Source organism: Magnolia sinica, chromosome 1 (genome assembly GCF_029962835.1).
Source record: "Magnolia sinica isolate HGM2019 chromosome 1, MsV1, whole genome shotgun sequence".
In the NCBI taxonomy this organism is placed as follows: Eukaryota; Viridiplantae; Streptophyta; class Magnoliopsida; order Magnoliales; family Magnoliaceae; genus Magnolia; species Magnolia sinica.
Genome location: NC_080573.1, coordinates 115,518,912 through 115,540,334, shown reverse-complemented (window position 1 = coordinate 115,540,334; position 21,423 = coordinate 115,518,912). Strand labels below are relative to the sequence as shown.

The following is a 21,423-nucleotide window of genomic DNA, read 5'->3' as shown; positions in this document are numbered from 1 at the left end:
TGGGTTTGCAGATTTCTATTGAGTCTGGGTGTTGTACCGAGTGTTCGTCAGCCTATATCGCTGAAGATAGACAATACTTCTGCCATTGACTTGGCAAAGGACCCTAAACACCACCAGAAATCTAAGCACATAGAGATCAAGTATCATTACGTTCGTGATCAAGTGAGAGATAAGAAGGTCGCCCTCAGCTACAGTCCTACTAAGGAGATGATGACTGATCCCATGACGAAACCTATAGCTAGAGATCTATTTCAGGTTCACGTCAGGTAGATGGGATTGAGGAAAGCTTGACTAATGTACTTGTTTTGTAGTATCTTTGATCTTTCATTAATGAATATTATATTCCTTTTTATTCAGTATTGAACACTAATATAACTAGGTATGAAGATCATCAGCATTTATCTTAAAATCATGTAGGATTTCTATTTTTTGTCAGCAGGCCGGTCACCCACTCGCACGGGTTGACCAACCTTGAATGTACAAGAGAGGTACATTTGGGGCTATGTTTATACATTGAGGTATGAACTTCCCTTTATTATGAATAATAAAGGATGAGGATATGAGTGAGTCGTATCTGCCTACAATCTTATAAAGATTAAAGATGAGACTGATAAGGTCGAATAACATAAACACACCATTCCGTTACATGCGATCAATGTTATGGCCTGAAATTAAAGTCAGGTTATGAGGTTATGAGATGAGTCGTACCTTATGTAGAATGACCTGCGTATTGTAGACCCGACATTCACCTAATATTGTCTACTTTACGACGTGGATTGTAACCACGTGCTGGGACCTATTACCTACAGATTGCTTTGATTCGATCTAATCATTACAACGTGCGAGTAGCCAGTCCCGTAGGTGACTCTTTATGTCCTTAGCTACCCTCCTCTTGTGTATATGAGGATGAGATTGAGTGTTGCTACTTTAGTGTAGTATAACGAAATGTCCTTGATTGGCCAGACTTAGTTATGCTAGAAAAACTGCTTGATTAATTCCAAATTACACATCTGCGTGGGGAAGATCCCGTGACAGCTACACCAAGTTTCTAGAACTATAAATACGCACTTGAAGACTTATCCGCTGGTAGTATCGAGTTGTTTTTATTAGACTTTTGCAAACAGTATTTTTCTTAAAAAGCATATACATATATAAGTACTGCTTTAAATTGGTTTTATTCGAAGTTTGTAAAAAATCAAGTTTTCATAATAACTCGATAAGTTGGATAAGTGCGTATGTTGGCCGAGTACTCCAGGTTGGGAGTTAACTCTTTCCGGTGTAGTCATGCGGACTAGGACAGGCATTGCAAAACTTAGGTTGTTGAGTACTAGTCAGGTGGTCACTTAGTACTTAAGCACCTGTGAGAAGATTATGGTGATTCAGCTGGTCCCACGCCTCTGATTCTTTTGATCGCGATGTTTGGTTTTTGATTGTTATTAGGCAAGTTAGATGGACAAATCTTTTGTGCCTATCCCACAATGTGATTGAGTGGGAGATGTTGGACGTAGGCCAGTGGGGTCCACTGGTGAGCAATCACTAGTGGGTGGGTCCCACATGTTTAGGCTTTCTCCGGCCTTCTTTTCCATTCGGTTGAAATTTCAAATTCAACTTTGAATTTGAAATATGATAAAAGATAGGGATTTGACCGGATAATATGGTTTCATCCTATCTCATCCGATTTCTCCCTCCTTTCCTATAAAAGGGATACGTTCTCTCTCTCGCAAGAACACAATCATACGAAATACCGAGAGTATACAGAGAGATATAGTGTGCACGGTAGTCTGTCCATCTTAGCTTGTCCTTGGGACGATCTGATTCATAGATCGCAATCCGGAGCCACTATATACCGTAGGATCAGAGGTGTGAATAGTTCCATCTGCTCCAGTAGAAGATAGGCGGGCCGTTGAAGCGTCAATCTTCTACTTTGTAAAGGTTCCAAACATCGAGTAGACCGTCAGATCTTGAGGGCTCACCTTCTGCGCTTCCCATCATGGTCCACACCACATTTATGGAGAAACCAAGTGGTGTCTATAAATTAATATGAGAGAAGAAGCATCCTTCCCATACAATCATTGGGGAAGAAATGGCTCCTGGCATTGCATCAGCTTCTTTCCTTGTGTCCCTTCTCTTTTTCTCCAGTGCCATTGCCACTGCCACTGCAGACTTCGATTTCTTCTACTTTATTCTCATGGTATGTTTTTCTTCTCTTGGTCTTAGCAGAATGTTCATGTACACTAATTGTACCCCAGAAGTGTGGGCACATGGAAGGCCTCACGCTAAATGAGAGTTGCATGGATAAACATGCATAAATCCACACTATCCATCAGGTGGGCCACCATATTTTGAACATGAATTCTAGATCATCAGTCCAATCCAATACTTAGGTGGGGCACACCATAGAGAATGTTCTAAAACTTCTAAATTCACTTGATGTGGACCATATGAGTCTTGTAATGTTCTGATTTTCGTTGAATCCATTCATTCAGATGTCGCCCTTTAGATGAGTGGATTGGATGGTTAGGGGGAATCTAGTATCGCCTTAAAATTTAGATTTTCAAAAGTCCATTTTAAAATGGAACGGATGATGGATGGGGCAGTTCAACCAGTACTTCCGTTGAATATTTGCACAGAAATGATACAGTGCTCTCAGTGCATTGAAAGTTATAATGCTCCTGATTGCATTGGAACAAATGCACAGTCCAGTCTATCAATTTGGGGCAGTTCATCAGCTGCAACAATTATTTTAGAAGCTACCATACTAACATAGTTGGATAATCTAAACTATCTTAAGTAGCTCTTATCTTTCGTATCAGTCGGTTTTTTCAGGACGAGGATTTCCTGGAAAGCCTATAGCATGAACATTCTGTGTTGGAAACCTAGGTGGGGCCCACCGTGATGTTTGTGAGAAATTCACCCCGTCCTTCCATTTTTTTAGCTCATTTTAGGACATGGGATGAAAATTGAGCAGGATCCAAGACTCAAGTGGGCCATGCTAAAGGAAAAGGTGGTCAAGGAAATTTCTACCGTTTAAACTTTCCTGGGTCTGCAGCAACGATGTTTACATGCCATCCATACCGTTCATAAGGTCATTCCTACTCAGATGAACTGAAAACACAAATAATAGCATGCTTCAAATCTTCTGTAGCCCCACGAATATTTCAAATGTGGATGTTCAATTCTCACATTTTCGGCAAATTTGAGTATTGAATCCAGCTCATTTTTAGCTTTATTTCTAAAATGAACTCACAAAATGGATGGATGGGATGGATTTCCAACAAACATCACAGTGGGCCCCACCTAGGTTCCCAGCGCAGGAACTGCTTTTCCGCGTTCGGTTTGTTCGGACGCTGATTTCCTGCCAAAAGCCTAGAGGAAGGTCCTGCGCTGGTATGATAGGTGGGACCCGCCCACCGTGATGTTTGTTAAGTTTTGTATCCACATCATTTTTGGTCGCAGGTCATAAAACTAGCTCGCAAAACGGATGAACGGGTTGGATTTCTCACAAACATTAAAATGGGCTCACTCAGCATCCTTGCGCACGGACTTCATGCAAAACCTTTAACAGGAAATCGGGCGTCCCCGATTTTTCAAGCCATGATGGAATGGTTGGGATTATCTGATAAAAGTGGTGCTTTGGAGCCATAAGAGATCGATGATTGTTCCCACAAAGTGATGGCTGAATTATCGATTTGACCTATTTCTCCATAAATTATCCTGAGCGTCTATTTTTGTTGATGATAGATCAGATGGAAAAGATAATCTGGTTGGTGTCTCTTTTCCACTGTAGCCAAAACAATCTGCTATGGACCTCATGGAAAGTCCGGACTGAATCGATTGGACTCTGCAAGTCTCCTGATGGAACTTAGAGCACCGTAACATGTCTAGTGTAGTGAGAGTACCGTATATTGTCTTTCAATTTTGAGAAATTTACGACTGGGGACACCACCTTTTATCCATTGGATATTCTTGAAACAATACAAACTTAACAAACTCACTTAGACCTCCTCGTACGCACGATAAATTCCAGGACGAAAATACCCCTTCTTTTCACAAAAACGGATTGGCTACTCCGCCTGCCAACCGCCAATGGCGGATCATCGTGGTCTGTGGGCCCCACCATGATTTATGCTTTTCATCCATGTTGTCTATATATTTTTCCGGATCATTTTATGGTATGAGACAAAAAATAAGGTATATCTAAATCTTAAGTGTACCACATTACAGAAAACAGTGTTGAATGAGCATCAACCATTAGAAATCCTCCTCCATCTAAGTTAGGGCCCACTGTGATGTTTGTGAGAAATCCTCCCCGTCTAAGTTCATTCATAGGGTCACAAAGGCCTAGATGAAGAGGAAAAACAAATTTCATAATGATCCAAAACTTCATTAACCTCTGAAAGGGTTTCAATGGTAGACGTTCAATTCCCCACTGCCTTTTACAGTGTGGTCCAATTGATAGTTAGATCTATCTTATTTTTTTCAGAGAGCTGACCGGGCTAACTCGACTCGTGTACAGCTATGCAATCACCACCTCATGATGGGACCCATGAAAGCAACTTAGCAAAAAAAAAGAAAAAAGGCACAGACAGCCGTGGCACTACCGCAGCAGTGCCGCGGCTGTCTGGCAGAATTATTATTATTATTATTATTTTTTACAGAGAGAACTTTTTCTCTCCTAAAATTTTCTCTAATACATAATTATGTAAATATGTATATATAAGTATATAAAAAAAAATTTCTATCTTTTAATTCATTTCTTTATCTATTTATTAAGTAAGTATATCTCTTAAATTAGAAAATTTTTTTTCTTTTTTTTACACATGCACACACACCCCCATGCACTCACACTAGTGAAATTTCACCACGTATGGATACTCGAACGCTTGACCAGGTGTTGAAACTCCTAAGAGTCTACCACCCGAGTAAGAGTAAGAATCCTAAACTAGTGGGGTAAGCATGAAAATTAGCAGGGCAAGCATGTAAATGGTGGAAATCATTATGCCCACTGTTGGGCCCACTATGGTTTCAATGGTGGAAATCATTATGCCCATTGTTTCCTGTGGTTTGATCCACTTGATCTTTTGATATGCTTCAATTTGGGGCTAAACCATTAAAATTAGATGGAAAAACGGATGGATATACCTCATTTTTTGTCTCATACCACAAACTAGGAAATCAGCGGGGCAAAATGAAAAGCAGCGGGGCAAACTAGAAAATTAGCGGGGGAAACATGAAAATCAGCGGGGAATCATGAAAAGCAGCGGGGCAAACTAGAAAAACAACGGGACAAACTAGAAAATCAGCAGGGGAAACATGAAAAGCAGTAGGGCAAACTAGAAAATCAGCGAGAGAAACATGAAAAGCAGCGGGGCAAACTGAAATATGAGTGGGGCAAACTAGAAAAACAGCAGGGCAAACTAAAAAATCAGCGGAGGAAATATGAAAAGCAACGAGGCAAATTAGAAAATCAGCGGGGGAAACATGAAAAGCAGCGGGGCAAACTAGAAAAACAGCGGAGCAAACTAAAATATGAGCGGGGCAAACTAGAATATCAGCGGGGGAAACATGAAAAGCAGCGGGGGAAACTAGAAAATCAGCGGGGGAAACATGAAAATCAGCGGGGGAAACATGAAAAGCAGCGGGGCAAACTGAAATATGAGCGGGGTAAACTAGAAAAACAGCGGGGCAAACTGAAATATGAGTGGGGCAAACAAGAAAAGCAGCGGGACAAACTGAAATATGAGCGGGGCAAACTATTTGATTTTGCTGATGAATTTGAAACTTTGAACATCTTTTTTTTTAGAGTAATGATCTCCTACACCTGGCTGAAAATGAGAGAAAATTCATCTGCTGAAAATAGAAGATAGCGAAGAAAAATCCCTCAATTTCAAGAGAAAATGAAAACAAATCAAAGCTCATGTAAAGAAAACACCTGGAAAATGCCAACAGAGAGAGAGAGAAGAGGGTTTGGGGCTTTGAGGCGCAGCGAGAGGGAGAACAAGAGTTGAGGGTTTAGGGCGAGAGAACGGTTTGGGATTGGAGGTTGAGCACGAATTATGAGAGACCTTTGGAGAAAGTTGGGATGCTAGGTGGGGCCCACTGTGATGTTTGTGAGGAATCCACATCGTCCATCCATTTTGAGAGATCATTTTAGGACATGAGACCAAACATGAGGTGGATCTAAAACTCAAAGTGGGCTACACAAGAGATGAGAAATCCACACCATCCCTTTTTCTATATTTAGAATGGTTTATAACAGTTTCAAATTTGGAACAGCTTAAAACCATTCCTAAATCAAAGATAGAACTGTTCTAAATTCGCAATTTTAGTGTAGTGACAAAATTATCTGTATACCAAGAGTCATACTAGGAGGCCCTTATCTTTCTTTTAAGATTTTAAAAACACCTATATGTAACTGTTGGAAAGAAACCTCATTTTTCATGACATGCTCTCTTTAGTCTTTTTCTTCCCTCGTCAATATAACAAATCCGTGATACACAAACTCAATTACAACAAGCTACCTGCTGACAAGTTCACAAAACCATGATCCCTATATCTTGGAATGCTAGCATGGAAAGCCCGTTGTAGAACATCAATCCAAGCTGCAAATATGGACTCTTTTAACTGAGCCCACTTGAGGATTTACCGATTTTTCCAAAAGGAATCATAAGGTCCATGCCCAACTATGTAAGTTTGATGGATCTAACTGTGACAGCACCCCAAACTCACATAGATTTTAAAGTTGCTACCCTCAAACCTTAGACACTTCTTTAGTTGAACATTGACCATTACATAGTTTTATGCCACTAATTAGAACATTAAGATTATCCTATTGAAATTTTTTATACTACTCTTTCCGGAATGAGACTGAACAGACCAGTCCAAATCATGGATGGACGATGTGGATTCCTCACAAACATCACAGTGGGCCCCACCTAGCATCCCAACTTCCTCCAAAGGTCTCTCATAATCCGTGCTCAACTTCAAATCCCAAACCGTTCTCTCGCCCCAAACTCTCAACTCTTGTTCTCCCTCTCGCTAAGCCTCAAAGCCCTGAAGCCCCAAACCCTCTTCTCTCTCTCTCTCTCTCTCTCTCATTATCCCCACTGTTTCTCGTGATATGATCCACTTAATCTTTTGATAAGCTTCAATTTGGGGATAAACCGCTAAAATTAGATATAAAAAAAGGGATGGACAGCGTGGATATACTACATATATTCAATGTGAGCCCAACTGAGTTTACTTAGTACAATGGAAGCGTACTAACTCCCTCGCTCAATTTCATGTTTGCCCCGCTGATTTCCTAGTTTACCCCGCTGATTTTCTAGTTTCCCCCGCTCAATTTCATATTTTCTCTGCTGATTTTCTAGTTTGCCCTGCTCAATTCCATGTTTACCTCACTGATTTCAGTCCAGTTTCTTTCATCTCTTTCCATTGCATTACTTTCACTGTTGTCGTTTTCACCTCGTTTCTTCACTCCGTTCCAGTAAGGGCCTATTTGGCCGGGAGAATCCCATGGGATTAGGAGGGATAGGATGGATTTTAAGGTAATGATGGTGGTGTTAGTGGATTGGAAAAAGATCCATGGGATTGCTATATCTCGGGACAAGTTCACTGGGTCTATTTGGCACGCCCAGCATATCCCGGGATTTTACCTTCCAATCCATCCAACCAAGGGATGAGATCAATTTTAAGGTAATAATGGTGATGTTAGTAGATTGTTTTAAGATCCATGGGATTGCTGATACATGTCCTTTTAAACGTAGACCTATGTTTGCCTCGCTCAACTTCATGTTTGCCTTGCTCAATTTCATGTTTGCCTCGCTCACTTTCCAATTTGACTGCGAACTGATTGAAATTGACCACGAACTGAATGAAATGGATTTTCGACCATCAACCCGATGGAATCTTGGAAAATAACGAGGTTGGTTGGCTAAATTAGCTTCTCCTACCCCAAAATCATTTGTGGTACTTTAAGTATATCATTCTAGTTTAGGAGATATGCTTGTAAAATAAATAGACAAAGAAATGAATTAAAAGATAGAAAAATATTTCTCGGAGAACTTTTTCTCCCTTACATTTTTCTCTAATACATAATTATATAAATATGTATATATAAGTATATAAAAATATTTTTTTATCTTTAATTCATTTCTTTGTCCATGTATTCAACAAGCATATCTCCTAAATTAGAATGATTTGTTTTTTTTTTTACACACACACACACACCCCTACACACTCACACTAGTGGAATTTCACCACCTATGGATACTCGAATGCTTGATCGGGTGTTGAAACTCCTAAGAGTCTACCACCCAAGAAAGAGTAAGGATCCAAACTAGAATGATTTGCTTAACGTACCATATATGATTTTCATACAAACATGAAAATGAACGGGGCAAACATGAAATTCAACAGGGCAAACATGAAAATGAGAGGGCAAGCATGAAAATTAGCGGGGCAAACATGAAAATGAGCGAGCCAAACACAAAAATGAGCTAGGCAAGCATGAAAAAGAGTGGGGTAAACTAGAAAATCAGCGGGAGAAACATGAAAGCAGCGGGGCAAACTGGAATATGAGCAGGGCAAATTAGAAAATCAGCGGGGGAAACATGAAAATCAGCGGGGGAAACATGATAAGCAGCGGGGCAAACTAGAAAATTAGCGAGGCAAACTAAAAAATCAGCGGGGGAAACATGAAAAGCAGCGGGCCAAACTGAAATATGAGCGGGGCAAACTAGAAAAACAGTGAGGCAAACTAGAAAATCAACGGGAGAAACATGAAAAGCAGTGGGGCAAACTAGAAAATCAGCGGGGCAAACATAAAAAGCAGCGGGGCAAACTAGAAAAACAGCGGGGCAAACTGAAATATGAGGGGGGCAAACTAGAAAATTAGCAGGGGAAACATAAAAATCAGAGAGGGAAACATGAAAAGCAGCGGGGCAAACTAGAAAAACAACGAGGCAAATTGAAATATGAGTGGGGCAAACTAGAAAATCAACGGGGAAAACATGAAAATCAGCGGGGGAAACATGAAAAGCAGCGGGGCAAACCAGAAAATCAGCGTCCCTTTTTCTATATTTAGAATGGTTGAACGTTGACCATTACATAGTTTTATGCTACTAATTAGAACATTAAGATTATCTTATTGAAATTTTTTATACTACTCTTTCTGGAATGAGACTGAACAAACCAGTCCAAATCATGGATGGACGATGTGGATTCCTCGCAAACATCACAGTGGGCCCCATCTAACATCTCAACTTCCTCCGAAGGTCTCTCATAATCCGTGCTCGACCTCAAATCCCAAATCGTTCTCTTACCCCAAACCCTCATCTCTTGTTCTCCCTCTCGCTGCGCCTCAAAGCCCCGAAGCCCCAAATCCTCTTCTCTCTCTCTCTCTCTGTTGGAGTTTTCCAGGTATTTTCTTTACATGAGCTTTGATTTATTTTCATTTTCTCTTGAAATTGAGGGATTTTTCTTCACTATCTTTGATTTTCAGCTGATGAAACCCTTTTCTCTCTCTCTCTCTCTGGGGTGAATTTTCTCTCATTTTTAAGTTTGCCCAGCTGATTTTCTAGTTTGCCCCGCTCATTTTCATGCCTGCCCCGCTCATTTTCATGATTGCCACGCTCGTTTTTCATGCTTGCCCTGCTCATTTTTATGTTTCCCCCGCTGATTTTCTAGTTTGCCTCGCTCATTTTTATGTTTCCCCCGCTGATTTTCTAGTTTCCCCTGCTCATTTTCATGTTTCCCCCGCTTTTTTTCTAAAAGGAGGACGATGCCCCTAAAACTTTTGATAAATGAACAGACGATGTACAAGGAACATTTTCAAGTGGGCTCCACAAAAAACATCGGGCCTCACCTATCATATCTGCTATTCAGAGAAAGAGAAACGAGAAAAAATGTACCAAGCTGCCCCTCAATGGGCATAAACACTACCAGGAAGACACCACCTCACTCACCAACAATACGGAGGCAAATCTGACTCCTTCACCCTTCGACCTTCTTAAAATTCCACGGGCCGAAGTGACCACTCTCCCTACATACAACATTCCACTTATACAAACCAACTAGCTGCCACACCTTCCTATCTAACCCTCCCAACTTCTAACCATAGACCATAGTCTGCTGCTATGATCTCACATCCAAGACCCTAAACCAACCTTAGCGACAACACCTCTAAGGGAAGGCCCACCACAACAACACATAGGCAGCATCCACTAGAAGAAGTAGAGAAGATAGATTGAAGCAGAGAATCATGAAATTGAGCAGGGGAAACTAGAAAATCAGCGGGGCAAACTAGAAAAATCAGCGGGGCAAAATAGGAAATCAGCAGGGCAAACTAGGAAATCAGCGGGGTAAATTAGAAAAACAGCGGGGCAAACTAGAAAATCAGCGGGGCAAACTAGGATATCAGTAGAGGAAATATGAAATCACATTGAATGTATGTAGTATATCCACGCCGTCCATCCATTTTTCCATCTAATTTTAGCAGTTTAGCCCCAAATTAAAGCATATCAAAAGATCAAGTGGAACACACCATGGGAAACAATGGGCATAATGATTTCCACCGTTGAAATCATAATGGGCCCAATAGTGATGTTTGTTTATTATCAAACCTATTCATAAGATCATACAGACATTTATTAATAGAAAAAACAATTATAAGTTTGATCCAAAACTTCTATAGCCCCTAAGAAATGATCAACAATAGAAGTTCAATTAAAAATTTCATTTGGTGTGGTCCATTTGAAATTGAATAAGTTTAGATTTATCGGCTTAAGCAATGAAAATATCTGTTAAGTTCGTCCCGCTGATTGTCTAGTTTGGCCCGTTGAATTTCATGTTTGCCCTGCTCAATTTCATGTTTGCCCCGCTGATTTCCTAGTTTGCCTCGCTGATTTTGTAGTTTACCTCGTTGATTTTCTAGTTTGCCCCGCTGATTTTCTAGTTTGCCTCACTGATTTCATAGTTTGCCTCGCTGATTTCATAGTTTGCCCCGCTGATTTTCTAGTTTGCCCCGCTGATTTCATAGTTTGCCTCGCTAATTTCATAGTTTGCCCCGCTGATTTCATAGTTTCCCCCGCTGATTTTCTAGTTTGCCCCGCTGATTTCATAGTTTGCCCCACTGATTTTCTAGTTTGCCCCGCTGATTTTCATGTTTACCTCGCTAATTTTCTAGTTTGCCCCGCTGATTTCATAATTTGCCCCGCTGATTTTCTAGTGCCCCACTGATTTTCTAATTTGTTTCACTGATTTTCTAGTTTGCCCAGCTGATTTTATAGTTTCCTCCGCTCAATTTCATGTTTGCCCCTCTGAATTTTTATTTTGCCCCCCTCAATTTCATGTACGACTGAAAGTTAGGTGGGTTCAACCCGACCGACCTATGACTGACCCGACATTGGGTTAGGCTCGGTCAGGATATATTAGGTCTGATCTCAAGCTTGGGCTATACAAACACCAACCCGATAAAACTTACGTTGGGTTTGGGTTGAGGTCTCAGGTTGCCTGACCCAACCCGAACCCAATCAATATATTAGTTACTTATAAATTATAATTGAGTGTGAATTGTATGTGTAGAAGGTACACTAGTTGTCACGCCCCAAACTCGGAAACCGGGCTCACAAAATTTTTGATCATCGAATCCGGTGCTGACAGCCTCCGCAGTACCCCATTCTCGGCTCCTTGCGTTCATACGCCAGATTCCGATCCTGGGATGCTACAAGGAGGATTTTTTTTTTTGTACATTTAACTCGTAATAAGCATAACCACAAGCATACCCAAATCACAAAGGCAATATCATCATCACATATCCACTAATATAAACATTTGAATACAATGCTGAAAGGGAAATACATAAATCAAAAATCAAGCTCCAGAAGACCGCTGCACAGTCCAAACTCAACACTGTTGCAACCTAACATCACCTGCACGCATCTATCGTGCATAAGCTTATAGAAAGCTTAGAGGGTGGTGCAAGTGTGTGCACAAGGTAAGTGCCAAGTATTCAACGCAATGCCATAGTCATACAATACCAAAAATACTGGTAATCCATAAATAGTACCATATCGGAATAAGAAGAAATGTTGACAAGATCATGAATTATCAAGGTAAACAGAAATACTGACAAGATCATGACACTAGTGATGTCGGGTCTCATTTATCCACGTCATTTCCAAGGACTTAAGCTAACAAGATATGTCGAATTTCTCTCTCCCAAATAAACATGTATACACTCGACCAACCTAATCAACCCGTCGAGCCCTCTTTGATTGGGCTTGGGTTAAGAATTCCCAACCCAAGATTGGGTTGGGTTAGGTCAAGGTTTAGGTATAGGAACCTTGGGTTGGGTTAGGGTTGAGCGCCAACCCGAACCAACCGGCCCGACTTTCAACCATAATTTCATGTTTGCCCTGCTCAATTTCATGTTTTACCCGCTAAATTTCTAGTTTTCCCCACTCAATTTTATGTTTGCTTCGCTTAATTTCATGTTTGCCCCGCTGAATTTCCAGATTGACTGCGAAGTGATTGAAATCGACCATGACCTGAATGAAATGGATTTTCGACCATTGACCCGATGGAATCTTGGAAAATAACTAGGTTAGTTGGCTTAATTAGCTTCTCCTACCCCAAAATCATATGTGGTACGTTAAGTAAATCATTCTAGTTTAGGAGATATGCTTGTTAAATAAATAGACAAAGAAATGAATTGAAAGACAGAAAAATATTTTTATATACTTATATATACATATTTACTTAATTATGTATTAAAGAAAAATGTAAGGGAGAAAAAGTTTTCCATGAAAAAAAAAAAAAGTTGCACTGCCGCGGCACTACCGTCGGTTCGGCGGCAGTTCTCCATGTAAAAAAAAAAAGTCGCACTACCGCAGCATTACCGCCGGTTCGGCGGAACCTGCCGCCAAACCGGTGGTAGTGTCGCGGCCTTCTGTGATGATTTTTTTTTTTTTTACAATGTTACTTTTGTAGGTCCCATCATGAGGTCTGTGTTATATCCAAATTGTCCATCTATTTGGCGAGCTCATATTAAAGCTTGAGATGAAAAATAAGATAGATCTAACTATCAAGTGGACCACACTGTAAAAAGCAGTGAGGAATTGAACGTCTACCATTGAAACCCTTTTAGGGGTTACAGAATTTCAGATCATTATGAAATTTGTTTTTCCTCTTCATAAAGACCTTTGTGGCCTTATGAATAGATTGGATGGAAAATAAATGTCATGGTGGGCCCTGCAAATTTTTAACGGTGAAAATCAATTTTCCCGCTGCTCTTTGTGGTGTGGTCCAGTTGATCTTTGGATATGATTTTTTTTTTGGGATAATGCTCCGAAATGATCTCAAAATATGGATGAACGTTGTGGATATAATAAATACATGGCTGTGAGGCCATGTAACTTTGATCTCTTTTGAGCCGTTCGTGCAACTCTCGGTTGGAGGAGCGTCAGCGCTCGTCTTCGAAAGGAAGGTGGGGGTATTTTCATCCTGAAATTCTGACTCCGTACGGGGAGGTCCAACTGCGTATTCTAAGTTTGTATTGCTTCCAAAAAACCACTGGATAAAAGGTGGGGTACACAATCGTAAATTTCTCTTCAATTTTTGGGAACCGGATTCGGTGAGGCCGGGAAAACACCAAATTCCAATTGCCTGCCACAGACCGTTGCTGGAAGCTTCAGCGGTTAAAAGCTAGGTAGGGTCCACCATGGTGACTGTGAGAAATCCACCCGTGTACACACACCAAAATTATATAATTATAATTTAATGATTTACACTGACAAATTGAAGCATGTACGCATGTGTGCTTAGATGAATGCATTTGCATGTGGCTGCATGTGTACGCACATGCACCAAAATCTGGTTCCATTGCGTTTGCACCCATTCTAATAATTTTTTCATCAAAATTCAATCGCACCTAATATGAGAATGGGTGAAGATACTCCTCTCTAATCAATGTTGTATCTAAGTGTCCATTATATTCACGGTGTCATACATTTCCTAGCAGACTAGTGTGTATAATTACCTACATAAAATTGAGTTATTACATAGGTGGATGTCCCGAGATGGACTGGTTAGGTGCGGGCTTCCCTTACTGTGGGGCCCATCTTGATGTATGTATTTTATATCCACACCGTTCATCTGTTTTTTGTTTTTTCATATCATTTTAGCGCATAATCATAAAAATTAAGTAGATCCAATTGTCAGGTGAACCAAGCCTAGAGGTGTACACGAGTCGAGCTTGGCACAACTCGACTCGGCTCGGCCACTTGTTGACCCTAGATCAAACTCAACTCGGCTTGGTCCTTGAGCTTGACTGGCTAGCTTAGCTCGGTTTGGTCAGCAACTCAGGCTAGTTCGAGCCAGATCAAGCCAAGTTCACCTGTGTAGCATTTTCACAAACACATGGTCTAGACCTTCAAAACCTCACTGTATGTAAAACAACGGCACTAGTTTTACAGGGATTTTATCAAACACTTTGTAAGCAACATACAAATCAAGAAAAAAGGTATTTTTTCATACACGTACCTTTCTTGCCACCAACCACACTTCATTGAGTCATTTCATCAAACACTTGGTGAGGAGCAACAATATCAAAGTAACCGAGTCACTGAACTGGTTCATCTGAGTTCGATTTGAGTTGGATTCCATTCGAGTCGAGAGCAAGCTTGAAATCGGTTTGAAATTTTTTCAAGCTTAAAAATCAGCTCGGCTCGAACTCAGTTTCGAATAGAGTCAAATCGAGCTCTTTCGAGTCAAGCGAGCTAACCGAGCTAACTCTTGCTCATGTACAGCCCTAACCAAGCCCTGGTAAACAGTGGTGAATATTGGATGATCTACTATTAAAATCATATTATGGTCAACCATAATCTCTGCATAATATTTATATGCCATCCAACTTATTGATAATTTCAAATAAACCTGATGAAAGGAGAAGACAATATATCAGATTGATCCAAAACTTCTCTGGCCCATTAATATTCAATAACCACTCTTTCTATAGTATGGTCCACCTGAGAAATGGATGTGCTTAACTTTTTGGCTCATGTCAGGAAATGATTTGGAAAAATGGATGGACTGTGTGGATATAGAAAAAACACATATAGGTGGGCCCCACGAACCTAACCTTCTGCACTACAGCCAACATATAAACTCTTCAGATTTTTTTTACATTTTTTTACGTGGATTATTTTCAAAACATGATATATAAGGATAAGGACTTTCTTGGAGAAAAAGCTTTCAAAAATACCTTTTAAAATTACAACATGGCACACCCGACGAGCGGCTTATCCTTATTTACGAGTTAGGGTTGATCATCATCACCCACCTCATGAATGGCCCCAACATGATAGACATATGTCCATTGGCATGTCTCTTTTTTGACCTTTTCAAGTCCTTATTTGGACAAACCGTATTTGATTTCTACTGGAATTGGTGCTAAAATGCAATGGTATCAATGAGTCAAGTGTACTTATGCTGCGCTATATCAACCTCAGGACCCACTAGGCCAGTTTCCACCGAGTCAGTATGTATTATTTGAAATCCCAGATATAGATTCAGTTGGACTTGGATTTCCATCAAGCCTCATACAAGTTCATGTGTCAAACACACGAAATTCTTCGTAACCCATATCATAAAAAGATGAATGAGACTGGACCCTATTCATATAAAGTGGATCATCAGTTCGCACAAGTCTGATTAGCCACTAACTAACTAAAAAGCCCACTAGAAGAAAAAACCCCTGACAAAGTTATGGGAAAACCCAAGCGACACAACCTTGCCAAAACTTGAGGAAAACTTAGCTCAAGTTGAAACAAACTCAATGGTACGGTTTGACAATAGCTCAAAAACTAGAGATGGGCATGGAGCTAAGTTGGACCGAGTTAGGGCTGACCCGACTCAATTTAGTTTTGAAATATACCTCACCCGAACTCAATCCAACTTATTACTAAGTCCAGCTAAGGGTGTACATCGAGTTAAACCGAGTCATGCTGGCCTCAGCTCAACTCGGCTCGGCTACTGGTTGACCTCAGCTTGAACTTGGCTCGACGTGGTCCTTGAGCTTGACTGACCAGCTCGGCTCGGTTCGGTCAGCAGCTCGGGCCAACTCGGGTCGAGTTCAAGCCAAATTCGCCATCGAGGCATTTCCACAAACAACTGCAACTTCAAAATCTCACTGTTTTACAAACAGGGGCAATGGTTTTACAAATATTTTATTAAACACCTTCTAAGCAACATAAAAATCAAGAAAAACAAAGAGAAAAAGGATATTTGTTTCATGTATATACCTTCCTTGCCACCAGCCACATTTCGTTGAGTCATTTTATCAAATAGTTGGTGAGCAACATCAATGACAAAGTAACCTCGATTCGAGCTGGATTCGAGTTGAGTTGAGTCGAGCTAGGTCTGCTCGAACTTGGCTCGAACTCATTTTTGAGCTCAAAAAATCAGCTCAACTCAGCTCGAACTTAACTTCGAATTGAGTCGAATTGAGCTTTTTCGAGTTGAGTCGAGCGAGCTAACCGAGCTAGCTCGGTTCGTGTACACCCCTAAGTCCAACATGCCTGATCCGATCCGAGTCTAGGTCTAGCCTAGACTATTCTAGACCAAGTCTGACCCAATCACAAGTACCAAGTCAAGTCGACTCAGCACCGAGTCAGGTCGGGTGCAATGGGTATCCATGGCTGAAATCACAACTCAACTAAGTGCACTTACTAGAATTACAGCCTCTATCAGCTACATGGCATCTCAGGTCTAAAACATTAGATCCGAGTTTACACACATGGCATCTTAGGTCTAAAACATTAGATCTGAGTTCTCTCTCTCTCTCTCTCTCTCACGCACACACACACATACACACATGCACACACATACAAGTCAAGTTTTTGATTAAGTCGAGTTAGTACTGAATTGGATTTCGGGTCAAGTCGAGTTGAATTACTGAGTGATGCAAATTTAGAGTTTAGATTAGATAAAGTCTACTTGGTTTGGATCAACTCACCTACTCAATTTGGATCGAGTCGAGTCGAAACGAGTTGGACTCATCCCATGCCATGCCCAACTCCATCAAAAACACTCAACGTAATTTTTATATATTATCTATATTTTAAATATTATATTACCGACTGCGATGAGTGTTTACGGCATTCACCATAGTTTTTGAGACTCAGCTCAACTAGTTTTTAGCCTAGTAGAGTCATTACTTTTTTAAACTATTGGGACTACATCCATGTGACCAAATCAAAGCAAGCATTCATGCTTACTACGGGTAATTTGGGATTATTTGGTATAAATACATAATGTCATAACGGCCGTTGGATTTATATTGCAGTGGCCAGGATCATTTTGTGTACGAAATGGATGCTGCCTTCCCGAAGCATTTCCTGAACCAGAGCTAGACTTTTTCGTTAAGGGCATGTATCCGGCTAAAAAAACGGGAGAGCTCGTCTCATGTTGCAATACCAGTACGACTAAGTTCTACGTTAATGAGGTACGTTCTACTACTTGGTATCAGAGGCCGTCCACCGCACACACTTGCCAATTGAGCGCATGTGTGGGATGTGTTGGCATGCATTAATAAGTAGTTGAAAGAGTCTCCCGCGCAACTGCGAGAAGTATGTAAAACTCTATTTTACCTGTCTGAGAGTAAACTTAAATGACAATCAGATTCTTTCAACCGTTGATCTTCGATCATCAACGATCTTCATTAGGTGGGCCACATCTGTACATCTGGTGACTGGACATGTGTGGTGTACCTGATGACTGGAGAAGCTTTATTTTGAGGCAGTGCATGTCATGATGAGGCCCACCAGATAAATGGCCCAGATCTTGTTCATGTGTTCTAATTTCTCACGTGATTGAGAGTAGCCTCTTTTTTCTCTCCTCTTCCAATCCCAAAGTAAAATATGGTTGGTTGCATGCCCAATATATATGTCCTAAGGGACGTGGCGCGGCTGGTGGTCGGTGCTATGTGGACCCCACCATAATGTATGTGTTTTATCAATGCCGTCCATCCATTTTTAAAGATAATTTTAGGGCCTAATCCTTAAAATGACGCAAATCTAGATCTCAGGTGGACCACACCATGGGAAAACAGTAGTGATTGAATGTCCACCATTAAAAACCTCCTAGGGCCCACTGTAATGGTTATTTGAAATCTAACCTGTTGATTAGGTCATACAGACTTGGATGAAGGGAATATATATATATATATATATATATCTTGATACAAAACTTTTGTAGCCCTCAAGAAGTTTTTAATGGTGGGCATTCAATCAACATTGTGTGATCCACTTGAGATTTGGATCAACTTCATTTTTGGCTCATACATGAAATGATATAGAAGAAGGGTGGACGGCATGGATGAAACACATACGTCATGGTGGAGCCCACAGAACGCCAACCACTAGCCATTGGCTAGTGGCGAGGTCAGTAGCCAATCCGTTTCCGCCTACCGCCTCGAGTGGGTCCAATGGTTTTATGATCCAGACCGTTAACTCGATGGGGCAATGGACATGGCCCAGCTCGCTAACTAAATGAGGCTGTCCATATTCAACAAAACAAAGTGCCAGAGATTGGATTGCAAGATCTTCTAATATGAAAAGCTTTGTGGCCATGGTACATTCCTACATCACCAAACCCTGGACTCTGCTTACTGCAATTTGCAAGCCCCAGGCCTTCTCCAAGATCCAAGCCACTCATCGGACGGTCCCAATTACCTAAACCCATCAGGCCGGTCTGATCATGAATCCATACACGTGTACAAACTAAATAGACGGTCCAAATCCAACCTACACGGTGGCCCATCTGGTGATCAGAAGAGCCTGATCTTCAGACAAATTTCATATCCTACGTACTTCTTTTTTAAGCTTATGTTTTGTGGTGTTGATTAAAACCGTACAACAGGTTGCAGACCTGATCGGTGACATGAACGCATATTGGCCGAACATCAGGTGTCCGAGCAACAACGGTCGATCCAACTGGGAAAATCTGTGGGGAAGGTACGGTAATTGCTCGGGGCTGACTGAAACGGACTACTTTAGCAGGGCCTTGGAACTGCGGTCCAGGGTCAATTTGCTCCCCAAGCTGAAAAGGGCAGGTAAGCTCTTCGCAATGCATTTAGAAACTTTCTTACAAAAATGGTCAAGGATGCCGTCGGAGAAATAACGATCCAGACCGTTCATTGGTAAAATACAACCATAGATGAGGTAACATGGGAAAGAAAATTCACTCTTTGGAGATCTCACCGTCCATAAAAATTTCATTCAGAAACAATGGTCTAGAAAAATGTTTCTGATTCTCCTTCGTACGAGACGATCTTTGACTAGTTGGATTTTTGAGTGGTTCAGAAAAATGGTCTTTTAGTGGTCATAGAAGTAAATTTACATCATTAAAATATAATATTTAAAAGGCCCACTTGTCGAAAAATCATGACCATCCATTCTTTTAGGGCACGTTTGGCCGGGTGGATTGGAAGGGATTGAATGGTACTAGGGTGGATGGCATGGATTTCTAGGTAATGAAGCTGTTGTCAGTGGATTGTCTTGAGATCCATGGGATTGTTCTATCCCTCGATTGCTATATCCAGTCTGTTTGGCACGCCAGGCCAATCCCGGGATTAAACCTTCCCATCCCTTTCAATCCCTTAAACCAAACACGTCCCAGGTAAATTTGAATGGATTAGGTGGATTGGATGGGATTTAAAGGTAATGATGGTGTTGTCAGTGGATTGTCTTAAGATCCATGGGATTGGGATCAGATCACCGACTCTGTTTGGCATGCCCGGCCAATCCCACGATATAACTTCCAATCCCACCCAGTCCCTTCCAATCCGACCGGCCAAACGGGCCCTTAGTGGTCACAGAAGTAAATTTACATCATTAAAATGTACAACGCTTCTTTGATAAACATGAATAGGTTTTACATCCGCCTTAATAACTGTGTATAAAGACCATGGTTCAAACGTCTTGTACAAACTTATTTATAATAATCACAGCTATCGCCTAATTTGAATAATTCATTAATCAGATCTAAATCAATGATCATATATAGCCCACCTGATAAAAGTCTTACACAATATTCATAAAATTATATTAATTTCGAAATTATTCTAATTTTCTACCTGGGTTTTCACCAGACATCCTACCAAATGACAGAGACTACAACTTAGGCTATGTCCAAGCCGCCATTGATGATGCAGTTGGAAATAAGAAAACGGCCGTACATTGCAGCAAAATACTGGGCTGGTGTTACCACCGGGGTTACCGCTACCGATGTACTAAATATCTGGTCAATGAGATCTCGATCTGTACGGACAAGAATGCCACCACAATCATCCATTGCCCGAAATATAGCGTTTCCACGTGTGGGGACATCGTCACCTTCCCTAAATTCACCTACCACATGATGAAGAAGTGCGAACCTGAATCTTTCAACCCTATCCAGATGCTCACATCCTTCTCCGAGTGATCTTGGCCGCTTATCACTGTGTCTTCTGTTGCTATCTAGTGTTAGTAAATGCATGTGTGATGTTGGATTTTCTAGTGTAAGCTTAGTTGTATGCAGCGAGTATGCTTTGTCTTGCTACTGCATGGAATAAACGAAATTAATATAATTAATGACAGCTATCCTTTAATTGTTTGTGCTTAGAACTGAAACTTGGATGCACTAGAAATCAAAATTGCAATAAGTAGCTCTACTATAGAAAATGACTAAATTCAAGATATTTCTCTTGTAATTACATTTCTTTCACTTCCAACTTGAAAGTGTTGTTTATTCGGTAGGTATTAACGTATGGACGGGCCATCATGAGAGAGATTTCGGATCCTCTGTTTCAAAGGAGAAATTGACCACTGAAAAACCTACCTTTTAACCAGCGTCAAACTTACATTCCTAGTCTAAACCTCTCACATAGTATTTTCGTCCTCAATTAGTCTGTCCATGCATGAAAGGTTCAGACTAGAAAAATAAGTTTGGGAGCACTTGAAAAAGACGCCAGTGGTCAATTTTTCATTTCAAAGGAACCGGATTACACAGTGTGTTACTCACTATGCTTAGAGCTGTTTGGCCAGCTGCATTAGTTAGGATTAAGGTGGATGGAATTGTAAAAGTTATAATAAATGCATGTGTAAGGTATTATCTTCAGGTATATCGCATGTTTTCTAATACTATGTTTAGAATGTATGCATTACAAAATAAATCTCAGGATTTACTTTCAAATTGCACCTGGATTGAACCTCGTTAAAGTAAAGATCCATCGTCCATTGGATTAGTAATCCCATCCCACACTTTCCAACACAAGGCTCATTTTCCAAAGCCTATAAAGTTAATTTTAATCTCATCTCACACTCCTTCCAAACATGTCATTCCTAATTTCAAAGTAGGATTAATAATGCAATCTCATTTAATACA

At 40.7% G+C, this 21,423-nt stretch overlaps 1 protein-coding gene across 1 annotated transcript; it reads left to right on the top strand.

The window, feature by feature from the left end:
• The first annotated feature begins 2,029 nt into the window (after positions 1-2,029).
• On the top strand, positions 2,030-20,647 carry LOC131255068 (ribonuclease 3-like). The gene is made up of 4 exons (XM_058255769.1): positions 2,030-2,191; positions 17,345-17,503; positions 18,919-19,111; positions 20,150-20,647. The coding sequence occupies exons 1-4, from the start codon at positions 2,084-2,086 to the stop codon at positions 20,479-20,481; spliced, it is 792 nt and encodes a 263-aa protein (XP_058111752.1). The 5' UTR covers positions 2,030-2,083; the 3' UTR covers positions 20,482-20,647.
• Positions 20,648-21,423: the final 776 nt, after the last annotated feature.

Excerpts from the sequence above, each read along its gene's own strand:
- LOC131255068 (XM_058255769.1), top strand. The coding sequence starts at position 2,084 with ATGGCTCCTGGCATTGCATCAGCTTCTTTCCTTGTGTCCCTTCTCTTT. Across the intron at positions 17,504-18,918 it reads CTAAGTTCTACGTTAATGAG|GTTGCAGACCTGATCGGTGA; the intron begins GTACGTTCTACT and ends ACCGTACAACAG. Across the intron at positions 19,112-20,149 it reads CCCCAAGCTGAAAAGGGCAG|ACATCCTACCAAATGACAGA; the intron begins GTAAGCTCTTCG and ends GGTTTTCACCAG.